The sequence below is a fragment of the Castor canadensis genome, chromosome 15 (assembly GCF_047511655.1).
Source record: "Castor canadensis chromosome 15, mCasCan1.hap1v2, whole genome shotgun sequence".
In the NCBI taxonomy this organism is placed as follows: Eukaryota; Metazoa; Chordata; class Mammalia; order Rodentia; family Castoridae; genus Castor; species Castor canadensis.
In genome coordinates this window covers 23608372-23632690 of record NC_133400.1, presented here as the reverse complement: position 1 = coordinate 23632690, position 24319 = coordinate 23608372, and the positions used below count along the sequence as shown (strand labels likewise).

The 24319-nt window shown below is 37.1% G+C and overlaps 1 protein-coding gene and 1 long non-coding RNA gene across 4 annotated transcripts; one reads left to right on the top strand and one right to left on the bottom strand.

The window, feature by feature from the left end:
- Positions 1-645: 645 nt before the first annotated feature.
- LOC141417396 (uncharacterized) lies at positions 646-23336 on the top strand. 3 transcript variants are annotated; one of them, XR_012441937.1, is made up of 4 exons: positions 646-2374; positions 8707-8820; positions 11764-11896; positions 16217-17842. It is a non-coding gene; the product is annotated as an uncharacterized lncRNA (long non-coding RNA). The 3 variants fall into 3 exon arrangements; XR_012441935.1 differs by having other exon boundaries at positions 16064-17842; XR_012441936.1 differs by lacking the exon at positions 16217-17842 and adding an exon at positions 23127-23336 and having other exon boundaries at positions 647-2374.
- Positions 23337-23431: 95 nt separating this feature from the next.
- On the bottom strand, positions 23432-23904 carry LOC109679513 (large ribosomal subunit protein eL27-like). The gene has a single exon (XM_074055367.1). It carries the CDS (start codon positions 23880-23882, stop codon positions 23472-23474), a length of 411 nt encoding a protein of 136 aa, XP_073911468.1. The 5' UTR covers positions 23883-23904; the 3' UTR covers positions 23432-23471.
- Positions 23905-24319: the final 415 nt, after the last annotated feature.

Sequence of the window (24319 nt, the reverse complement as noted above, 5' to 3'; positions counted from 1 at the left end):
GTGTGTGTGTGTGTGAATTTGTTTAAAGCATGGGCAAAATTTAATTTGCTCCTGGAATTCCAGCTCATTTTATGCGCACGTAAATTGACAGTTTTTCTGGCATGCTTAATTTATAAAACTTTTTGTGTGTGCATGTAAACATCTTAAAAATGGTTCTTAAATTGATACTATAAGGTTAATATGATATTCAAGGAAAAAAACAGGATATTTGCTTTAAAGATCTTTGTTATAAACTGCTTAGACTTTTACATTTAAATATGTAAACACTTTAAGGACGATTCTTATTGTAGAGTAAACGTAAAAGTTATTACTCTGTTCTACTGCTACCTTAAACAACAACAACACAACAGCAAAAAAACAAGCTTTCAAACTTATTTCAGTCAGGCCTCACTAGGATGCAGACACTCAGGTGTTAACACTCTGGCTTAGCTAGGAAGGAAAAAAAAGAGGCTACAGTCTGCAACAAAGTCTTGGAATTTAGGTAGTTAAAATGACCTTAGCCTGTTTCATTCTGTCATAACTAAAATCTGGGATTTAATTCTCTCTTATAATATATGGGTCTATTAACAAATGAGTTTTCTATAAATTGCTTTTATACAAAACAAATAATTTCAGAGTTGCTTTCTTTCTTGTTTTTTTTTCATGCAAATATAAGGCTCTAAGTTAAAAGATTTTATGAGTTATTTTCAACAAGTAACAAAATATATAAAAGGTATTAAGGGTATGTTTTTTTTTTCAAAATAAATAAAGGGTTAAAAAATACTTTTAGATAAAAAAGAGGATAAAGACCAGCTCCCCAGAGGATACAAAATAAATTGTCACAAAGATACAGAGTAAATTGTCATAAAATGATATAGCTTATAGATGGTATATAACTAGTTAAAGTTAACTAAAATCCAGTTACTTTAAAGGTTTTATAACTTCAAAGTTTAATGTACTGATGTTAAACTAAAATTTAATTCTCTAAGCTCATAACAACAAGGCTACCTTAAAAATATTATATTGGTCTAGATAACATTTACAAAAATTGTCTTATAATTGTTTTGTTTTGTCAAGATAACTCAAAATTTTTGATACTCCAGGTTAATCCATAAATTTGTCAAGATAACAAGAGTTTATTAAAACACAGAGAGACAAGAGGCAGCTGAACACAGGGAGTACTGCTGCACTGATATGAGGGTTAAGACAGATTTACTTATGTAAAGCCAAAGTGCACCTTCCAGATAGGATAAAAATAAATAAATAAGTAAAAACTCCAAGAGGAGCACTACACTAGAAGTTAAAATCTCCAGTTTTTATTAGACATAACAGAGTGGAGATGTTAGTCCTATTCCTTCCACATGGCAGGTGGAGCAAATTTTTCCCTGAGATGACCAGATTGGGGCTGTTATTTTAGGGGGGGTTCCATTGACTGCAGGTGATGGGATTCTGCTATATGTCAAGAGCCATCTGTTAATGTCAACAATCTGGGATATGATTTCTTATCAACATCTGAGCCATGGTTCTTGGCCACTATGTTTCCTAACTTCACACTTAGTCCCCATAAATACTTACCTGTGTTCTCTGGTGATTTTTGTCAGGGTTTTAACTACTAAGGTAACTGAGTCATGTTCATTTAAGAGTTGGTTTATGTTGGGGTTAACAATGAGGAGAGCCATGTTAGGACTAGACCCCCCCCTTGCAGCTGGCTCACCTTTGTCATCCTGGATATATGCCAGGGACAGCTGGGCAGACAGTGACTTTCCTGGTACTTTTCCACTAGCCCCCTATGTCTAGCCCAAGCCTGTATATGGCAATGGGCTCTTGCTGTCTTGCTGGGGTCCCCCTCCACAAGGCTCCTGCCTAAATAATAAACCCTGTACCAGTGTTTCAGCTGTCTCTGTGCCTATTCCATGCCTCTTATTTTCTAACAGTTATGTAAAACTTTCTAGATGACCTCATGGTTAAACAACTGTTGTCTTAAATGATTCTAATACAGTTTGTACCCTATGCTAGTTTGTGACTGGGCTGTTTGGGTTTGCTAAAACTGTTCTTTCCCCCTACAACTGATAAAAATCTAAAGTTTTACTTCAAGAGCAACAACTAAATTAATATGTGTATTAACCTCTATAGAGTTGTGATGCTGTTGCTGGTTCCTGTGTATTAAGTATATTTGTATTTTCAAGTATATCAAGTCTTCTACAATACAAAATTTAGATAAACATGGTAACAAAAAGCTAGTGGTACTGATGTACTGTTCTGTTGGTTGCTAAATTGTCCATCAAAATTTTAACCATGGCTCTTTTAAGTTTTTGTCATTTCAGTTCTGATCCTCCTGGGACATTTATAATCAAGTCCATAAAAATGACTAATGAGTGCCTATGTGTCAACCAAGGTAACTACTTAGACATCTGCTTTTGTTAGATTTTGTTTTGTATTGTCCTTGTCTAAAAGTCCACTGCCTAAGAGCCATTCCTTCTAAGCCTCTTTGTTGCTTAAATTTGGCCAAAAGGGTCTAGTTGGCACTGACTCCCACCTGATCTGCTCATTATTCCCTCCCAACGTGGGACTGAAACCAAACAAACAGAATCCAGGAAAAAGCAGCCAATCAAGAAAGATCTTCAGTCTGCAGCCATACCACCCTGAATGTACCCGATATTGTCTGATCTTGGAAGCTAAACAGGGTCAAGCCTGGTTAGTACTTGGATGGAAGACAGATCTTCAGAAGAGACTGTTCGGAGACTAACAATTTGGAGACAAAGGGGGGAATGCCATCAAAGTTCCAATGGAGTCATTGGTGCCAGACCTCTCAAAGATAACCAAGGCCAAGAGGATTAAAGAAATGGTTCTTATGCATGTGTGGCTATCTGACATTAAAGCTTTTCCAGACACAAACTCACATTTTTAGACAGGGTCTTCTACTTAAATAGAGACAAAATAACTATTTTTACTGGATCTAAACGTGTCCTTTAATACTTAAAGATGGTGTTTTTAACTTTAAAAAAAAAAGTTTTCTTGGACATATATACTGATAGTATATTGTTGCCAAGGTAATTCTACTCAGTTAAAAAAAAAAGGAGAGATATGATATATAAAAAATTAAAAAGAAACTACTCCAACCCAGTTGTATGGGTCCCCATCTAGTAATGTTGGCAGCTCTTAGGACTGTTGAAGTTACAGGAGTCACTCCCGGGACTCATCACTCCTGGATAAAAGGACAGCCGCCCCTGCAGTGCCCAACGTCTGACAGGCTCTCCATGATTCAACTAATACCCCTCAGATTAAGGTTCCAGAGAACTTCACAACAGCATGCCATCACTGTTGAGATCTCCAGCTCTGCCCCAGCCACATCCTGGAAGCTGGTTGGTCAACGCTCGGCAGAAGCCTGAGGATTCATTCACCAGGTCACAGTTGTATCCTCTTCTCTGTCACCCATACCTTATCCTGCTGATTAGCATTGTGCAATATGTTTACACGAGGACTGGCTGTCACTGATCCCCAAGATTGAAATGTAAGCCAGAGATTACTGCTGGCCTTCTGTTACCTCCTCATAGTAGGAAGCCTTACTGCTATTTGGTGTCATCTGTAGCCCAGACTCCAGCCTCAGGCATGAGGTCTCTGATGTGTTATTGCCTTCTGACTCTGCTACATTTTGAGGTTGTCCAATTGGGAGGCTGGGATGACTGCTTGGCCTGCATAAGGCCGCCTTCCTTCCAGGGAAAACTGAGGTATGCCTTCACCTTTTATCAATATCTGTCACCCGTGTGCAGCATATCAATCTCTGAATGCACCAGGAGAGGGATGATTTACTATAAAGAAAGCTGATAGCCTAACTGGGTTACAAAAAACAAAGGCATTATAGGGCATATGGATTGCTGGGAGAAAGACAGGGACACCTTAAAGTCATAAAACAGTGGAGGAAATAAACCTCCTTGTGCCACCCTACCCTTCTACCCCACTCCCATATCAGTTTACTACTAAAGGGAGAGCCACAGATCTAGAGAGGCCACCCAGAGGTGATTACCTAGGTGGACCTGGGCCAATAAAAGACATTGATCTGCCACCACCATGACCCCCATTAAGGCTTTCTTCTAGGACAGGAAACCTTAACTTGGAATCTCAACTGTACAGCTACCGCCATTCGATGTACAGTTGACAGGTTATGGTACACCAGCCTGGGATTCTTCCTTGTCTGAGGGACCCTTGCTTACCAGTACTTGCCAGCTGACTGGAAGGGCATTTGCACATTAGCATTCCTCACCCCAGGTAAACATAGTGCCTAACAATCAGACACTCCCACCTTTAATGGCTCATGTGCGGTTGAAGAGAGCTACCCAATTTGTACTGGGGATAATGACTGGAAAAGGAACAGGCATAGGAGGGACTGCCTCATCAGCCGCCTACTATAATCAATTATCTGTGGACCTAACAAATGACATAGAACAAGTGGCTAAGTCTATAGTGACCATGCAGGACCAACTAAACTCTCTAGCATCAGTGATCCTCCAAAATGAGAGTGGGTTAGATTTACTCACTGCCAAGAAGAAGGGCTTTGACTTTTCTTAAACACAAAGTGTTGTTTTATGTAAAGCAGATAGAAAGTCAGAGATACAGCTGACTCCATTGTCTGGCCCTCTCCTTATGCTTCCATTGGCACTTGTGTTTGGTATGTGCCTTCTTAACGCCATAACTAACTTCATTAGCTCGCAATTGGAGGTGATAAAGTTACAGCTCCTGGTAACACAATTTAGGTCTTTGGGACAAAAAAAACCTTATAAGATTTCTAAAGTCTAGTGTTGATGCTTGTCCACAAGTGGAAAAAGCATCAAAAGGGGGGAATGAAGAGGAAGATAGCCTTGAAACAGGGTTGTAAAACAGGGTAAACTGTCAATTAAAAGCTGTAACCTCGGACAGAGCTGTGAGGAATTGCCCATTAGAGCCATGCAAAAGTTTGGGACCAAGATGAAAGGCACCATGCAGAGATAAGCACCCATTCCTGCCTTCCTTTGTCTCCACTTGTAAATAAACTTTCCAAAGCAGGCCTCCCCCGCTGCTCTTATCTAAACCTTAGGTCTCTAATCCACTACTAGCCCTACTTTATGGGAGAGCACATTCTTTGTAACCTGATACCCTGCACTGCCTTTTAAATATCCTGTGAATCCTTTGTTTGGGGCTCAGACACTGGTACACGTCTGGGCCCGCTAGCGTAAAAACTAAAATCTGAGTTCTCCACTCCTCCGAGTGTTGCTTGGTTTCTCCTCTGACTATATTGCCACAACAGTAGTAAAGATATTAGATTCTTATGGCTGCCATATCCAAGTATAGTCATGTCCTGAATGACGATGTTTCAGCCCACAGTGTGCAGCATATAAGAAAATATATACCACATAGTGTAGGTATGTAGTAGGCTATACTACCTAGTTTATGTAAGTACACTCTATAATGTACACTCACCATGGTCAAGTCACCTAAAAACACACATTTCTCAGAATGTATCCCTGTTATTTTTTGTTGTGTCCCTGATTTACCAAAAAACATTTACCTTAAACAATAGCAATCTATTGTCTTGAAGAGGAAGATAGCCTTGAAACAGGGTTGTAAAACATGGTAAACTGTCAATTAAAAGCTGTAACCTCGCACAGAGCTGTGAGGAATTGCCCATTAGAGCCATGCAAAAGTTCAGGACTGAGATGAAAGGCACCATGCAGAGATAAGCACCCATTCCTGCCTTTCTTTGTCTCCACTTGTAAGTAAATTTTCCAAAGCAGGACTCCCCTGCTGTTCTTATCTAAACCTTAGGTCTGTAACCCACTACTAGCCCTACTTTATGGGACAGCACATTCCTTGTAACCTGATGCCCTGCACTGAATTTTAAATATCCTGTGAATCCTTTGTTCAGGGCTCAGACACAGGTATACGTCTGGGCCCGCTAGCGTAAAATTAAAATCTGAGTTCTCCACTCCACCGAGTGTCGCTTGTTTTCTCCTCTGACTATATTGCCACAACAGTCTCACAGTTTTAAAGGACACAGTTAAAGATTAGGGTCAGTAGGGATGGTTCCTACAGAGGGGTGCAAGGCAAGGATCTACTCCAACTTCTTACCATGGCTTACAGATGACTCTTTTTTCTCTGTGTCTCTTAATATCATCTTCTCTCTTACATGTCTGTCTTTGTACCCAAATTTTTTCTTAATAAGGATTCTGGTTCTTATGATCTCATGAAATTTTAATTTGATTACTGTAACAAACATATATCTCCAAATAAAGTCACAACTGATTTACAGTGAGTTAATATTTCAACACGTATTTGCGGGGGGAGGGGGGGAATGCACTTCAATTCATAAGAGTAGGTATGAAATATGACTTCACAAAACGATTATGTATTATGAAATCTCCTTTCAAGGATCCCAAATTTCCTTTACTACATAAAACAGACGTTGGATAGAGGGAAAAGCAGAAAAGAAAAATTTAGCCATGTATTAATGAATGATGGGATTCATTTCTTTACTTTTCAAAAATCGTAACACTCTTTTTTCTGAAATTAATCTTTTAACACAACCCAAGCATTACACATATAACTGAATTCCACAATTGTTCCAACAACATTTTAAGATGTTCAAGTTGGGTGCATGCAAACAAACAGAAATTCAAATTATGTCAGGTTTACTGAAATACAAGGTTTGTTATTTGATAATGTTGTTCTGGATGATGTAGGTTTTTTAAAGTGGGATTTATGGCTTTGGTTTGGATTCCTGGAAATTTTTGGTTCTGATGTTAAATTTTTCCAGCCAAAGAGTTCGTATCATTTAATTTTTGAAGTTGTTCTCTCTTTTGTATAAATTAAAATTTTATTGTTATTTTAAAACTTTGCATAAAGGATGTTTGAAATTTCTTTTTTTAGGTAAATTATGTAACAAGATTAAACTTCAATAATCTTGTGCCTTTTAAAATAAACATTTTCTTCTTCTGTTTTGTGAAGTTGGTAGTATTTTATTGTCTGGGATGCATATTAGTACTCATATTTTAAAATGTTAAAGTTAAAAATTTGCATTATAATAAAACTGGTAACTGCCCAATTTCTTATTCTAAACCACAAAGTTCAGGAATTCTACCTTCAGGGGCAAGAAGTCAAATGTTCAACCTCAAAGAGTAGAAAGAATTCTAAAATTTAAATATCTTTTATTATCATTTTTAAATCTATCACATATTTCTACATTGTCTTCATCAATGTAAGCCCATGACATACATTTTAATGCATGATTTATGGTTACAAATTCATTTTTCCATTCTCATTTATTATGGGGTGTCACATTTTATCATACTTGCATTTAATCATCTCCTGTCTGCATATTAATGGTTGCAAATGTGATACCTGTATAGACCCAATAAGCCAGGAGCTTAGCTGTCTCAGAGCGAAACGGTTGAGTGCCTTGAAAAGTGGGGTTGGGAAAAAAAACAAAAAAACGTCAGTTGTCTTTTACATGCATATGCACTATAGAACAGTTCATGTAGCAAAAAAGGTTTTCTACTATGTAGAGTCAATTTGTGCAAATTGATTTTTCATAAGCCCCTAAAATTTGTACATCCATAACTGTACTAAACACACAATAAGCTGTGTGTCAAAAATCATGTGAAATCATAAACAAGACATTGCTAAGTTTTGGTGTCAAGTTTAGACTATGGAAACACAATAATATATCTGATAGTAACCTTCGTTCATACTGACACATTTATTCTGTCACTGGATGAAGTACATGAATGAAATGGAATGATTTGAGAAAGCTTGACTTAATCTGAAATTGAGGATATGAAGTTTTCAGAGCTGACTAGGAAATTTAAGCAGGATTTAATTAAAAAGGAGAAAACCTGTTGCCAATAGAGAACAGAAAGTATGTGCTGCATAAAATTGTCCTTCAATATCCTGGGGGATTGGCTACAGGATTCCCTCACCATGCTCAAACACATGGATACCAATATCAAAGGATGCCCAAGTCTCTCAAAAAAGGGCAAAATATTTGTATTTGACCCATGTAATACTTTAATCCATTTCTATATTATTTGCAATATCTAAAGCAATTTAAATCATGTATAAATAGTTACTCTACTGTGCTATTTAGCGAAGTGACAAGAAGGAAAAAAAAATTCTGTGCATGTTCCCTACAGAAACAATTTGTTCCAGTATTTTTGATTTGCCATTGGTTGAACCTGCAGATGTGGAGCCCATAGATATAGAGAACTGAGTATATGTTTGTTTAATTCTATTTTCTTTTGCCAATAAATAGTACCTGGGTGCCACATTTGATGCTAAAGTAAAATGAGCTGCACTATAACACTTGACAGTGGTGTGTGGACTAGCTATGGAAGGACTAGACCAAATTCTTTAGCAGACTACAAGAAAAAGAAAGAAAAGTCAAAGGTAGCACGAAATGCAAATCCAATCTAAATCAAGACCTGTGAAAAGCCATAAATGCACAGGAAGAAAAGAAACTAAAATAAGTTTGGAAAGGGATATAATTTGAGATGCAAAGTACAGAGTGTTAATATAAAAGTTCTGTATGTGATCATTGACACAGTGTGTGCTGCTGACTATGCAAATCGAGGTTAAGTTTGAGGACTTCAAGAACCCCTGAGGAAGGAAGGCAGTATATTAATTAAGAGGAATTGCATGCACGATTGGTATTATAGTAGACAAACAGAAATATGATAAATTGTCATCTTTGGTTTTCAGAATGGCTAAATGGGAAAAATTGTCCTAATTTACCAAGCAAATCTGAAGACAAAAACCACTGAAGACTGGCTGAAAAAGAGAACCTTCAAGAAGAGGAAAGGTAGTTTGTCATGGGTATGTACATAGCCACACTAAAGGATTAAGAATAAAAGCATATTCACCCCTATGTTTAAGAAGGATATTTAGTCTTCAAATGAATCAATCAGCCTTTAAAACCTCTGTTATCCTTCTTATTTTGCCCCCAGTTGAAAAGTAAGGTTAACCTTCCTTTGATTCTACATTTTGTCCTTTTTGGTAAAAACATTAAGGTTAAAATTTCAGTGTAATAAAACAGGTCTGTGAATATGATTAACCCACTCCAATTCAGAAATGAAGATTTCTAAGATAGAAGGGAAAGTGTGCTTACACTTCCTAGAAGCTTATCAGAATTATCTTGGTCTTTTCATATATGATAAATTTCTCATGAATAATAACTATTATAGATGTTAACAAAATTAACATTTTCCAATGATGTAAAAATTTCAATTAGTAATTTCAACAGCTATTAATAGTACACCAGCATTTCTGGCTAAGCATTGTGGACTTGCCAAATCTGTAATTTACATGCATGTTCCCAAATCCTATATTTAATACCTCTCCTGCTGTCTTCCACTCAGGAAAGTATGTTATCATGCAACTTTCCAGGTGGTTGATGTTATTGTATTGGTAACTTCAATCTGCCCCATTGTATGAACTTTTAAGACCATTGGTTTAAAATGAATAACTTGTGATGGTATATTTTAAGTCATGTTCTTAATGGCACAAAGCTTCTACAAAATAGGGCTTGAGAAGATTTCTTAAAACCAAATTGTGGAAAATACTGATACAGTTTACTTTCATTGATAGCCATGCAGGTATTTTTTCTTAAATATAATAACATTATTTGCTATAAAATATTAAAATATACACTTTAAACAGTTCAAGAATATTCACTAAAAAAAAGAGGTCTTTTAAAAATAAGAAAACAAAACTAAAAAATAAACAATTGAAATAGACATTACTAAATGTATAAAATATGTTACTATATAAACATGCTCCTGAAAAATCAATTTTTACTTTACCTATTCAAATTGTGCTTTTTTTAAGTGCTAGATACCAAACCAAAGATTTATGCATGTTAGACCAGCACTTTACCACTAAGCTGCATCCTCAGTCCCAGGTTTTTTGCTTCATCTTTCATACAGAGCCTCTCATTATAACACAATCTGAACTTTAACTCCCTAGATAGCCCAGGCTGGCCTTGAATTTGCTTTTCTCCTGCTTTCCACTATCCAGTGCTAGAATTACAATCATGCACCACCACACCTGTATTGTTTCCTTATTCTTAACACTTTTTATGTTGTAAAAAGAACACTGAGAATGGAATAAGAACCCTTTCATGCTGTGGCAGTATTAGGGTTTGACTCAGGGTCTTGCACTTGCTTGACAGGCCCTCAGTCCTCTTGGCTTTAGTTGTTTTCAAATAGGGTCTCACATTTATGCATGAGCTACTTGGACTGTGATCCACCTTTTTATAATCCCCATGTAGCAGGGATGACAGATGGGTATGCATCACCATGCCCAGCTATTCTAATGGTTCAGATGGGGTCTCCCAAACTTTTTTGCCCAACCTGGCCTCAAATCACTATCCACCAGATTTTCACCTCCAAAGGACCTAAGGTTACAGCTATAAGCTACCACCCCCTGCTTTCATACTTCTCATCTATAAATTGGGGATGGAGAAATATCTATAGGAGAATGAAATGGAATAAATAATTATAAAATAATCTGTAGGGGTTAAGTATATGCCTTATGCATATGTAATGTATTAATATATGTACTATACATTACTTATATATCCATTTTATCACAAAATTCAACATCAATGACGTTTCTGTTTTTCTCAAATTTTTTGCTGAAGTTGTCAAAGTCAGTGACAAGTATTTAAACTATTTTTCCCTTGTGGAAATTATCATAATATTTTATTTAAAATGAATTATAAAATAAGAAATATTAGAATTGACAACACTGGTGTGTTGTGAAGAGGAAATGATAAACTTTTAAGTGTTTAAAACCAAGCTAGACCCATTGGAAGCGTTCAATGAATGTCAGCTATTTTTATTGTCATCCTTATTTCCATTGTTCATCAACTGATTTATTAGCATGTTGGCTGTTTCTTATCATGAAGCCTTGGTAGTCTTCCTAAACTAAGCTCCATTCTTCTCACTGGCCTGATTAAACACTAACTCACTCTCCCCAACTCTGGAGCAAGTTTTCTCTAGCTCCTGTTACTACTGAACCTAACTGGGGGCAACTGGAGATGCAGAAAGGACAAACAATAAAAGACAGACATGCAGAAAGTTGGGGCCAGGTGTGTTGGGTACTCAGATGGAGTCGCGCAATAGCCTTGTTGCTTTTTTTCTTCTCTTCTTTTTAAGGCCTTACTCCTTTACAATTCTTTTAAAACCATCCTTCTAAAGTCTTTCTTTAAAACCTTGCTTCTTTTCTCTATCTTTAAAGTCTCTTTCCTTAGACTCGCTCTGTCCATGTTTTCTCTTAGCTTTTTTTCAGCATATCTCTCTTAAAGTCTTTGCTCCTAGACTTGCATTATCCCTTGTTCTCTTTAAAGTCTCAGCCCTCAGTCTTCAGACAAACAACAGCAGCCGTGTCTCAAAACTGTATTGGCATAACTCAATGTCTCGGTCCTTAGACTTGCACTGTCCCATTTTCTCTTTAGCTTTTCGTTAGTTTAGCTTTTCTAAAGCCTATGTATAAAGTTCTCAGTGCAGAAAGCTGCACTGATGGAGAAACACAACGGCCAGCAGCAGCAGCCAATCAAAATTTCCATCAAACCCCACCCCCACATCCCCCTTCAGAGCGACTCTTACATGCAGTGGTAAGCCAGGAGGTGGAGCAACATTTCTTGGGGAGGGGCACTGACATTGTAATAAGAGAAACCTGCGTTCATCCTTCTCTGAAAGTAAACAAGAAAAGCAACTGTGCTGCATCTCACCTCTTGCTCTCTTCAAATTCTCATAGGTTTCGTGTAATCTGCTCCCCACACCCACGGTCCTCTTTTCCTCAGTGTACGAGCTCTCCACTCCTGGTGCCATCCAAATTTGGTCCTCCATGCTTATCATCAGAACATTTACACTCAACACAAGCTTGCCAGGTATGGTTTATGAATATTTTGATCATCTCTGTCCTTTTATTCAAGCAGTGGTCTACTTACCCTGGATCTCTTTAACCCCTCTTTCTCTATGGGTTAAGCACTGACAAGGCCTATGTGGGATCGAGTATTATTCAAGGTAATTTGACTTCGGCAAAAAAAGAAAATGAATACTTCAAATTCTATAGCTCTTGCTATGTATGGTGGCATACATCTGTACTCCCAGTTACTTGGGAAGCAGTGATAGGATGATCACATTTTGAAGCCAGCCAGGCAAAAAGTTAGCAATACCCTATTTCAAAAACGAACTGAAAAAGCAAAGGGGCTGGAGCATGGGGCTTAAGTATTAGAGCATGTGTTTAGCAAGCATAAGGCCTTGAGTTCAATCCCTGGTACCATCCAAAAAACCAAAAATCTAAAAATCTTAAGCAAACAAATAAACAAACATAAACCTGTCTACATCATAGCCCAGTGTTTCAGTATGTGCTTGAAAGGCAAAGAAGCCTAGCAGGTCTTGTGAGAATTTTATAGTCTACATAGTAAGTGGTATAAATACTGCCAGCCATGTGCTATGGGCCAAATTTAGCCAAATGGTCCTATTAATGAGGAAGAATAAGAAAATGTACAGAAGAAAACTTAATAGTGCTACCAAAAATAGTGATCTTCCTAATGCATTAGAAAAAGCTAACTAAATTCTCCAATACATCCTCATTGTTTCTTTGAATAACAGTGAAATTTCTCACTCTTCTGCACTTCTATGGTCTAGGCTAAGACATCAATCTCTTTTTGATACGTAGATCAGTATCATAATTGTATTTAGTCTCTCCTAGTGGAGGCCACTAGAAGGAGAGGGTATAAGAATAATTTTTAGTTATGTTCCTCATGCCCTATACTAATCTGGTATTGGGTCTTGATCATGGAACTGCTAAAATATTACTACTTAAACAAAGAAAATATCATGAAAATTGGAGAAAAAAGGGAAAAATGTGGAAAAGGAAAAAGAGGGAAAAAGGTGGAAAAAGAGGACTAGGAAGAGAAAGAAAAACAGAAGAAAATGAAAGGAAAATTTTATTTCAGATTAAAATATGTGTGTATCTCAATTGAATATCAACAAAGTTCAAGAAAAACATTTGCCTATTAGATAAAATTACAAAACTATTTTTTCAAGTTTCATTTTCAAAAATCATTTCTAAAATAAAAATAAAATATTTCAAATTCAAAAAATTAACCAATTACCTTAGCAACATTTCACACCTGGATGCTAAACAATTATCCTACAGAATACATCCATTTGGGGACTACAAATAGTGAAGGCTAACCTAATTTTAATACAGCCAAATAGGCCAGTGAGGGAAATGTCACAATGACACTGCAGAAACTCAGGTCCTGACCAAAAACCTGAAGAATCAGAATTGGCATTTTTACTACATTCTCCCTTGATACATAAGCCTCTTAGTCTATTTTATGCTGATATAAAAGAATATCACAGACTAAGTAATTTATAATGAACAGAAAAGTATTTCTCACAGTTCTAGAGGCTGGGAAGTCTAAGAACAAGGTAAAGAAATTGCTGGCAGAAGACAGAAAGGCAAAGGGACAAACTGAGTCCAAATTTACTTTTATAATAGCAGCAATACCATCCATAAAGGTAGAGCCCCCATGACTTAATCAGTTCTTAATGGCCTCTTAACACTGTTACAATGACAATTCAATTTTGTCATGAGTTTTAAAAGTAGACAAAGATTAAAACCATAGCAAACAACAGTCTGAGGGAGTGGCCTAGCAAATATAAAAGCCAATCAATCAGTCAATCAGTGGCCTCACCTGGAGTATTGAATGAGCGGATACTTGTTTTCCTTGACCTGAGCATCTGAATATCCTTTTTCCCCAAATGCTACAACATAAACCCTGATGCCCCATAGCTGTTAAATCCAGGATTTGATTACTACTGTTGACAAGCCTCACACATAAAACTGCAAAACAAAAGGGAAAAGAACAACTGTCTGCAACCCTTTGTTGGCACAAAGAAAAGTGACCAAACAAAAAAAGGCACTCAGCACATAACAAAGGCCTGAATCATTCAAACCTGGGCTAAGGAAAAAAATTAAAAATACCAATTTTGTAAAGCCTTTTAACAACAACAAAAGCTTGCAGGGGACTTTCAAAATACTGCTGTGTTTCATCAAGTCTTTTTGACTACTACAGGAGATAAGGCTTATTTTTTTCATTATTGATTATTTTGGGGAGTGTGTGTATAAGCATATACTTTTTGTTTCTTTTAAGAAGCAAAAGGGAGGCAAGTAATTAGGTGATTTAACAATAAAACAACTCAATTTTACTTGGCTCACAACAGGATTAAAAATGTTTTTTGAGAAAAAGTGATTATATTATTTTAAAGGAATTGATTGTTGTAGACTGAATTCTGTAGCGTATGACGTCCTCTTAGTAAGTGGAACAGTGAGAGATTTTGGAGGCTCCTTTTAAAAACTCAATGCCTAAATTCAGGATATGATTTGTTCTCACAAGGCTAATTCCATCTGTTTCTAGGAAGGCACTTCCTCTTAAGATTGGCAACATTGGGTGTTGTATCCTACCCACAACATCACAATTCCTTTGAATGTTGGCAATTTCTAGCAATGCCAAAAGTCTCGACACACACGCACACACACGCACACATGCCTGGAAACAAGCACATGGAAGTAGCCTAAAAATACAGTCATTTATTTCTTTCTGCTCACTTTTCTGCAGTCTGGTTGTAGCCCCGTTAAGTCTGACTGAGTTCATTTCCAAGCCAAAGTTTGGCAGCAGTTCTTCATTTTCTTGGGGCCGTTGGCTCTGTTAGGTATAAGCTTTCTATGTGATGGAAGAGGCATAAGAAGACAGAGGTGGTAAATGTAGGCCAGAAAATATCTCATATCATTTTCCTAACCTGGGTAATATGTGGTTGTAAAACTTTGAAGATTTGTAGATTTGCTATTAGATATGCTGGGTATCACCAGATGTCACTGGTTTCTTCCTCTGGAAGGGAATATAATCACATCACTGTTTGAGGGATGATTTTGAGAATCTCCTGTGAAAATTCCTCAGAAAGTATTTAATAAACCATTATATTCAACGTGGCTGGCCCTTTAGGGCCCAGATACCTCTTTTTGTATTTTTATTTTTGACAGTACTGGAGTTTGAACTCAGGGCTGCATGTTTGCTGGGCAGGCATTCTACCACTTTTTGCTCCCAGCCCTTTTTGCTCTGGATATTTTAGAGATAAGGTCTTGCTTTTTACCCAATCCTCCTATTTTATGTTTCCTGCCAGAGGTAGGATGACAGGGGCCTGGCAGTTCTTTTTCCATTGAGTTCAGGTCTCACTGACCTGGAACAGTGATCCAACCTAATCTCAGCCTCCCAAGTAGCTGGAATGACAGCCATATGCCACTTCACCCAGCTGTTGACTGAGAAGTGGTCTCATGAACTATTTGCCCCAGCAAATAGTTCTCCTGATCTCAGCTTCCCAAATACCTAGCATTACAGGTGTGAACCAGTGATATGTTGCGCCAACTACCTCTTCAATGGCAATATTTCATTAGAAGGTAATATATATGCAATTTCATTTACTCTGTCTTATTATCTCTCAGTTGATACAGCATGGCATTTATAATTTTCTAAACTCATAAAAACACTTCTTTGCATTCTGCTTACATCGCTTACTAGTAGTGAGATCCTGTGCAATTACTAACCGTAATCCTTGAAGAACTGTCCTTATAAAGCTTGCAAAACAAGGCTTCCCTTACAAATATTTTAAATAGTAAAAAGAACAATATTGTACTTGAGGATCTCCTAGCCGAGCATCTGCACATTAAGACACATAAAAACTGCTAGTTTTCCTCACCTGCAATTTAAATTTTTTGCAAATACAGAAATAATTAATTTGCTATGCATATTTCAGGTAGTAAGTAGAGTTGTGCGGTCTCTGTTAAGTGGCACACGCTTTGAGCATCTGTTATGATATTCAGTTGCTAACAGAGTCACAAGATCATGAAATACAACAGACTTTCACCATGTGTTTTGCCTTCCAGATGTGTGTTAGAAGCTTCATGAAATCTCTTTGTCTCACTTCCAAACCTACTGCACTAGCAGAAATGACTAACAAAAATATTTGTTTTTTTTTTTTGATAGGGAGGAGAGGGACAGACACAAATCCAGAAACTAAACATTCCAATTACAAGAAATGCAATATCACACAGCGTAATGTTTAATTGGCTGCAGTTCATGTTGAATTGCACTCTGGACAATCCAGAGATGTTGACACCATATGTTAACTTTCTCAAGGTGCAGTGGGAGGTGCTTGCGTGCTTCTTTAAGACATGCTAGACCATCAGCAACACATGTATTGGATGGCTTCGTAAGACATGCTGTCAGTGGGAGTATGTGTGGAGCCATCACAGTCTGAAAGAAGAATTTGGGTTCTCTCTTATACGATTGGGAAGATTATAATTATTTTTGTTAAAATCAATAAAACCTATAAATGCTTATTCTCAAAATATGTTGTTTCTTGGGAATCTCTTTAGAGACTTCATAAAAAACTTTCAATCTTGTTTTTTACATATTTTGTCTGGCTTGTGATGGATGGGAAGTGTGATAAGAGGTAATTGTCCTTGCTTGTTCTGAGTTCATTACCAGCATCATCAATATTATCATCAATTTCAAGTTATTTAATTTAATCTGATGACCATTTTCTGTGCATGTTTGCCTTTAATCCTCACAACAACACTGTGATATTGTTATTTCCATTTTATAGATCAGAAGACGAATACTTTGGGAAATTAAGGGCTTTCTCAAAGTCTCACAATCAATACCTGGCAGAACCTAGCTTTGAATACTAACATAGGTTCTTGTGTATCTTCCATGTAAATGAGAAAAGTGAATACATGCTTTTATGAATATTACTGGTAACTTGATGAACATTGTTGCCATAATTTTGGATCAGGATATATAGTTTGTACAGAGGCCTGAAAAATATCTGGCTAGTGAGATATATTTTTATTTTATTGTATATTTCATGCAAATGAAAGCTATGACATGTGTAGAAGCTTACTGTTTCTGAGAACTCATGGGATTCCTAGCTTTCTACTCAATCATCTGTACTAAATGTTTTTGTCCTCACAATCCAAGATAATTCCCACTATCTTGTGGATGGCATTTTGGTCATCACATCCAGGTGGAGGATGGAGAAAAGAGAAAAAGAAGTACCTTTAATCTTTTTGAATGTACCTAATGCTTGCATCTCACCAAACTCTAGTGACATCACTTTCAGGGGCACATGACCTCACTGATAGCTATCTATGAGGCACATTGGGAAATATACCCTATTGTATGGGTAGTGAATATGCCCAAGTGAAAAGTGTGATTCTGTAACTGAGATGAAAGAGAGAACTGATATTGGATAAGACCAGCAATTGATATCATAAACTGTAAAAATGCTACTTTAAAAATATTGCAAAATTACCTAATTTCAAAAAATAAAGAGGAAATATTAATGTATGTATACTGTGGATAATCTGGATGGTCAGTTTATTACTAAATTACTTCCTTAGGATCTTAGGATTCCTATTTGCATTTCTGATTATTAAATTTTCAGTAATAAATAGAACTGTCTTAATTGTAATACTGTAATGAAGAGAGAACTGTGGCAGTTCTCCACCACCTGGTTGATATGGAAGGGTCAAATGAAGTTCAAATTACCCACACCAGGCTATAGCAGCAATGGTTATATAGTAATTTGAATAGAAAAAGCAACAAGTTTGATTCCCCCAGTCTAGGTACTAGAATTGTCATAACAATTGCAAACATCTTGAGCCTTAACAATCATACTTTGGCAAAATAATATCAGTTATCAAAAAAAATCATGCTTTCTAATATAAATTTTATTAATGTGTAGTTTTAACTTAATCATAAGTCTGTGGTTTTATAGTTGTTTCTTACAAGTTGCTAACTAGTTTTATGTTTATTATATAAACTTACAGTAAAATTATTTTAAATCACTATGGGTTCTGTATTTTTTTTCTTCCTTTTAAGTGTGTTCATTTATACATTATTAAAATTTCAGAAACACAGGCATATACAAAGTGCCTACTAAATGCACATAACCACTTATAATGAATAAGTTGAGGTGGGCTCCTGCCAGGCTGCATGGTCTCTGGCCTGAGATTAATTGACACTTTTTCTCTCCAATTCCCTCTTCTAAACATCTATCATTTTCTTCTGTGTCCCCTGGGCACTTGTGTCATTGACCAGGAAAAATTTAATGCCATTACTTTTGATTGCTCATTTTGAACACTTGTGAAATACAGGGTATATGAGAGTCCATTTGGGCATTTCATGAATGTGACTGATGGACTAATGGAAGGACCACATGAACAGAAAGAATGAAGACATGGTGCTATAGAGATGAGTGCAGTCCTTTACATTGAGGAAGGATTTGTTGTCCAGCAGCCAGCAGGATGCTCAGTTCAATTCCAGGGACATGATGCTCTGAGCTCACACCTTTCCAGGCTGCCTGTATCCACTGAACAAGTGAGACAGAGTACAAAGGCCATTTTATTTATTGCATTTATTTATTGAAGAACAGCCTTGGGTTGTTTGTGGTTTTCCCAGACTTTGTGTTACAGTTTAATTTCTCCTCAGTTCAATCCTACCTCTCCATCGTTGATATGTAATGCTCCCTAATAAATATCTCTTGTTCCATACCGAATGTCAGCACCTGATTCTGTGTAGTCCCAACAGTGACCTGGATTGACCACTGTGCTGCAGGTAATAGATTGTTGCCTTCCCCCTACACTCTCATACTCAAATCTTAGATTGTCTTCTCTGATTTCCTAATAATCATTTACACTAAATACTTGTATTATATTATCATTTTACATCTAAGGATAATGAAAATTAGAGAAAATTACTTACTTACTCAAAGCCACACAACTGGTGAATTAAAGCCAGAATATAGTCAGACTTCAAATCTAGTAGCCCAGTATTCATCAATTTACACATTTTTTTCCTAAATATTTTAAGGATGATTTAATGAATGTTTAATTTAGGTCAAACCCTCCCTGCTTTAAGCCCTGAGTAGTTGAGCAATGTAAAGATTCTAGGGATAGAATCAGATGCCCCTCTCTGGCCTTCTAACATTTATGGTCTAGTGGGGAAGACAGACATTTCCTCATTAATCTAGTTTCACGAAATTACAACATCTTGTATTTAAGATGAGATAGACATGGTCAGGAGGATTGAGAAAGGAAAGCTTTGATATTATAGTGGGCTTTTAGTTAGTAATAGCATTTTTATCTCCTTTCAAAAGATAAGATTGCCTAAGCAATTAAGCAAGGAAAAAAATACTAAGACTGAAAACAGGATGTTCAAAGTGTCCTAGGGGAGAAAGTATTATCACAACAAAGAAGATTCACATAACTAAAGCATAGAAAAGAAGGGACTAAAATAAAACCAGAGAGAGAGAGATAAACGGGGTAAAGAAGCAAAGGTTTGTCTTCGTTTTAAGAGAAATGAGCAGATACCAAACAATTATACACAGATTTTCATTGTGAAATCACCACTTACTTTTTCCCCATTTCTTCCTCCCTGCCCCTTTCTTTCTTCCTTTGTTGTGACAAGAAGTCATAAGATGAGACCTTCTAGGAAATCTAGGTCAGAGATGCTAAGAACTCAAAATGGTAGAACAAAGTACATAGCAAAAGGCTTAATAGTAAGGAAGTTGGTTTTCATGACATGTATGAAATATGACAAGAAATGTAGCAATATGCCACTGAACAATCTTATGGAGGCAAATAAAGGCTCTTGATGCTTCAACTAAAAAGAGCAAAAATTCTATTGTATTAAACAGGCAATGCTAAAAAATAGAAGAAAGCTAAGTTAATGAGACTCCAACTTACAAATCATGAAGAGCTAAGAGGCTGTAGAGTAAGACAAATAAGCAACCTTGGAAAAGTGGTAATACTATCAATCTTCTCCCCAATCCAGCACCACAAAAAAACATGTTCATACATAGAAACCAGACCCCCCCCCCCCCCCCCCCCCGATCTATGACTGCTTGCAAAACTCTCCTGCTTGTTTCCCTGCTTGCAAAACTGCAGGAACTTCCAGTTTCTCAACTAGCTATGCATGTCAACCCATTCTGTCTGGTGATCACAGATAAATGGAGGCCAGCAGCCCAGCTGTTCTCTGGGAAGAGTACCCTCCCTCCCTCACAGTGTGGCCCCTCGTATAAAGCCCCTACCCATTCCAGCCAAGCTGCTGTACTCTGAACCCAAGAGAGTCAGCCCATCAGTCTAAGCTTCCAAGAAATCTTTCTTTTCTACATGTGGCGTGGTCTTCGTTTGGCAGTTCCACAGTCTTTGTTGGCAATTCCTTACAATAACTTTGCCTTCTCTAAATTATACTATTGTTCCCATGATCAGTCCTTAGCTTGAAGTACATAACAGCCTGCTTGTGAAACTTCTGTATGGAAATTAACAATTTTAGTTTCCTGCGCTTTGGTTATGAATTTATCCACCAGGCTCATCAGAGCACTCATGCTTTCAAGTGTTCTAAAGATTGTTTATTCTTATAAATTAGCTTTTATTTCATTAAAACAGGTAACAAGCTAGCTAAAAGCCTTTCATTTTCAAAGTAGTGTTCCATTTAAACTAACAATGAGCGATTTTAGAGCTACAAGAAAGACTCAATTTGATAAATCAATATTTCACGTGATAAATGTGACATTTTGGTCTCAAGAGAATTTGGCCATTTTTCTCTTCCTTCTTGTCTCTTTCTAGTCTGGGTCATCCTCTGCATACTGCTGGGTGTATCTTTATAAATCAACCTAATCATGGCTAACTCATGCTTGAAACCCTAGGATGGTTGTACTTCTGACTGAATGAAGTATAAACATCTTAGCCAGAATGTAAGGCTCTTCAAAATTTGATTCCAAGTTATGAGTTCAATTTTGTCTCCTGCCATATCTCTCCTCAAACAAACTAAACTTTTCTTCCATTGTGACAGGAAGGCAGGGAGGGGAAAGGGAGATAATGAATGCTACAGCAAAACAAAGAAAACCGGATTTGGGGAATGGAATGTTACCTGGAGAGCAGGGAAGGGTCACCGCACTCCAGAGGTTAAAGCAGCCAATGAAATAACATCTGACTATATATGGGACAAGCTGTATCCCCCCCTCCCATTTCTGCAAACTGCTCTAAATGGTATAAAAGGAAAGCCTCCTGTTCTCAGGGCTCAGCCTTTGGACTTAACTCCGCTGAGTCACTCCAGGCTTGCTTAATAAACTGGCTTCCTGAAAGTTTTGGTTCCCTCTCTGTCTCTGTCTGAGCCCTCCTGCAATACCACAATTGCTCATGTATTTTTCCAGCAAAATATATTAACACATATCTCTTGGTTTTTTATAAGCTGTTCCCTCTATCTGAAATTCCTTTCCTTTTCTTTGTTCTTTCCTTCCTTCCTTTTTTTTTCTTATCTGTCTTTTTTATTTTTGAAAAATACTTGATTAGAATTCAAAACCTGTTTCAGACATTGTTTCCTTTTTTGGGTATCTTGTTCTTTACTTCTGAAAGGCTTTGTAAATTTTTCTATTATCTCTTTCATCATCCTAATTAGTGTTGGTCTCTTTACTATGTCCTCCTTAATAAGTGCTTTTGTGGGTTATAGAATTTGAGGAAAAGGCAACAGATACACATCTTGTTGCTTGTCTGGTTGCGTGTGTGTGTGTGTGTGTGTGTGTGTGTGTGTGTGTGTGTGTGTTTCCACAAAGTTGTGGATTCAGAGCTGGCATATGTGGCATATCTCATGTAAACTATCTCGCCGCTCATATCACCCAAGGAATTGAACACACTTACATAGGAAGAACTTTAACTTACAGGAAAACTTCCATGAACCTACACAAACATTCTTAACACTTAATAATTTAAATTAAGAGATGTGTAAACATACAAATTGGTCCTGATACTTAAACTGAATGCTATGCCACTTGGACAAAAGCAAAGAGAATGCTGAGAGACACTTTGTAAATAATATAGAGACTCTTAGCAATGATTGTTCATGCTAAAGCATCATGGACCCTTCTTTGCCTCCATCAATCTCCCTCATCCTTCGTTCCCCTTCTTCTCCATTCTAAGAACAATTTTCACCAAGTTTCATTATCATATTTTCATACAGGAATACAAAACACATCTTCCACATTCACCCTCCTTCACTCTCTCTGTTTACCCTCCCACTGGTACTCCCCACACACTACCACCACCACACACACACACACACACACACACACACACACACACACCCCACAGACACACACAGAACCTGTCCTTCATTTTTTAAGTGTGTACTGATTGCTCAAGCAGAGTTCACCTTGGTGTTTCAAACTTGTATCATGCTTAGGGATTAACCCTTCTATTAGTTTCTCTTTCACTATCACCCACTATCACCCTGCTCCCCTATTATTCAACAGTTTAGAGAGCATTATGTCACATTATTTTCATACATAGATACATGGTGTTTCAATATTATTCACTCTATCCGCATGTTGCCATATGTTAGCCTTTTGAATCTGGGGAGAAATTGCTTAAACTGTCTGGTCTTGCAGTCTGGATTAAAATAAGTATTCCATTGGGTAACATAGGACATTATACATAGAAAAAGTCTCACTGTAAAAGGAAGATCATTGTACTATGAATACAAAGCAGCAGCATATTAATCTTTACAACAGTTTCTCAATTCTCATGCACAGGTAATGAAATTGAAAAGATAAATCTAGTCTAATTCTCTCAACCTCCTCCCAAAGAGAGGGGTTTGCAAGAACAATTTAATATCATTTCTACACTGGTTAATTGGCTTAGAGAGAAATCAAGGGAACCATTGTTTACTTGACTTTTCAAAAGGGTTTGCTTTGTTTAGATCATACTTTCCTAAACGAGGGCTAGGCATATGCTTAAATACAAATCCCATATCAGTTTAGAGCTTCCCATTTCCAGAAGGAAAGTTTAAAAGTAGCCCAGAATATAAAATTGTAGAAGACTTATATCATCTTACATGAGAGAATTGGCACTTTTCAAAGGTCCATTGGTAAGTTGTTAATATAGTCAAGTTGAGCTTTGAATTATTATTGGGGGAAGGAGGGATAAGCTTGCACTGTACATCTTATCACTTTGTGCTTCTAAAACCATATTTTTCTTATTATTTTTAGTAACAGCATGTTTTTCAAAGGAAATCCTCCAAAGAACCTAATTTACATTACAAAGAAAATGGAAATTTGTAATAAGTGACACAAGAGCCTCTCAGCCTCCCTGGAATTCTTCCAGTGGTCTACTGAATCCTACATGCAGAAGTCAGCTGAAGTTCATTCTCCAATGCACAGTGTACTCCTGAACACAGTTTAGAAACTTTCAGTGTGTTTGGAGAGGTATGGATCTGGAAGTTAGAGAAATTAAGATTTCAGCCCTGCCATGGTGACACATGAGCTGTATTTATTTATTTATTTATTTATTTATTTTGTTTCTTTTTTTTTTTTAATAACGGGAACAAAACACATCTAAAACCAAAGCTTCTGGAAGAACCACTTATTCTTGCCGGTCTTGTACCTCTCCTCGAACTTGACTTTGGCCTCCCGTCTGGCTTTGCGTTTAAGAGCTGGGTCTCTAAAGACATCCTTGTTGACAACAGTCTTGTCCAAGGGGATGTCCACAGAGTTCCTTGTGGGCATAAGGTGATTGTAGTTATAAACTTTCACGAAAGACTTTATCTTTGACCTCTTGGTGATTTTCTTCTTGCCCATTGCAGCTGTCACTTTGCGAGGATATCGGTCAATTCCAGCCACCAGAGCATGGCTGTAGGGGCGATCTGAGGTGCCATCATCAATGTTCTTCACGATGACGGCTTTGCGTCCGGAGTAGCGTCGGGCTAGGACCAGCACCACTTTCCCGGGTTTCATGAATTTGCCCATTTCGACAGCAACCAGCAGTCCCACACAGCTGTATTTATAAACATATCTTCTTTTTTCCTTCTGTTCTCTTCCTTCCATACAGAATTTGAATATTGAAAGATTTTACAAAATTATAACCATAAATGAAAATAAGAATAAAGCCCAACATGCTATGTGTTAAGCAACCATCTTAAGGGCATTTCTATTTGGTGTTTTATTGTCTCTTCTATTTGAATTCCTACTCTTGCCATTCTTTAAGGACTAACCAAATGCAACAGAACTAATGTTTATAGAATCAAAGTGCAAACCACAATGGTTCAAACATTTCCAGAATCCACACTGCTGAACTTTAGTTTCTGTGCCTGAGTAAAGCTCAGCATCTAGCCATTCTAATAAGTAAAATGCCTCTCAATATCCATTTTATGCCAAATAGGGCAAACAGTAATAATTGTCCTATC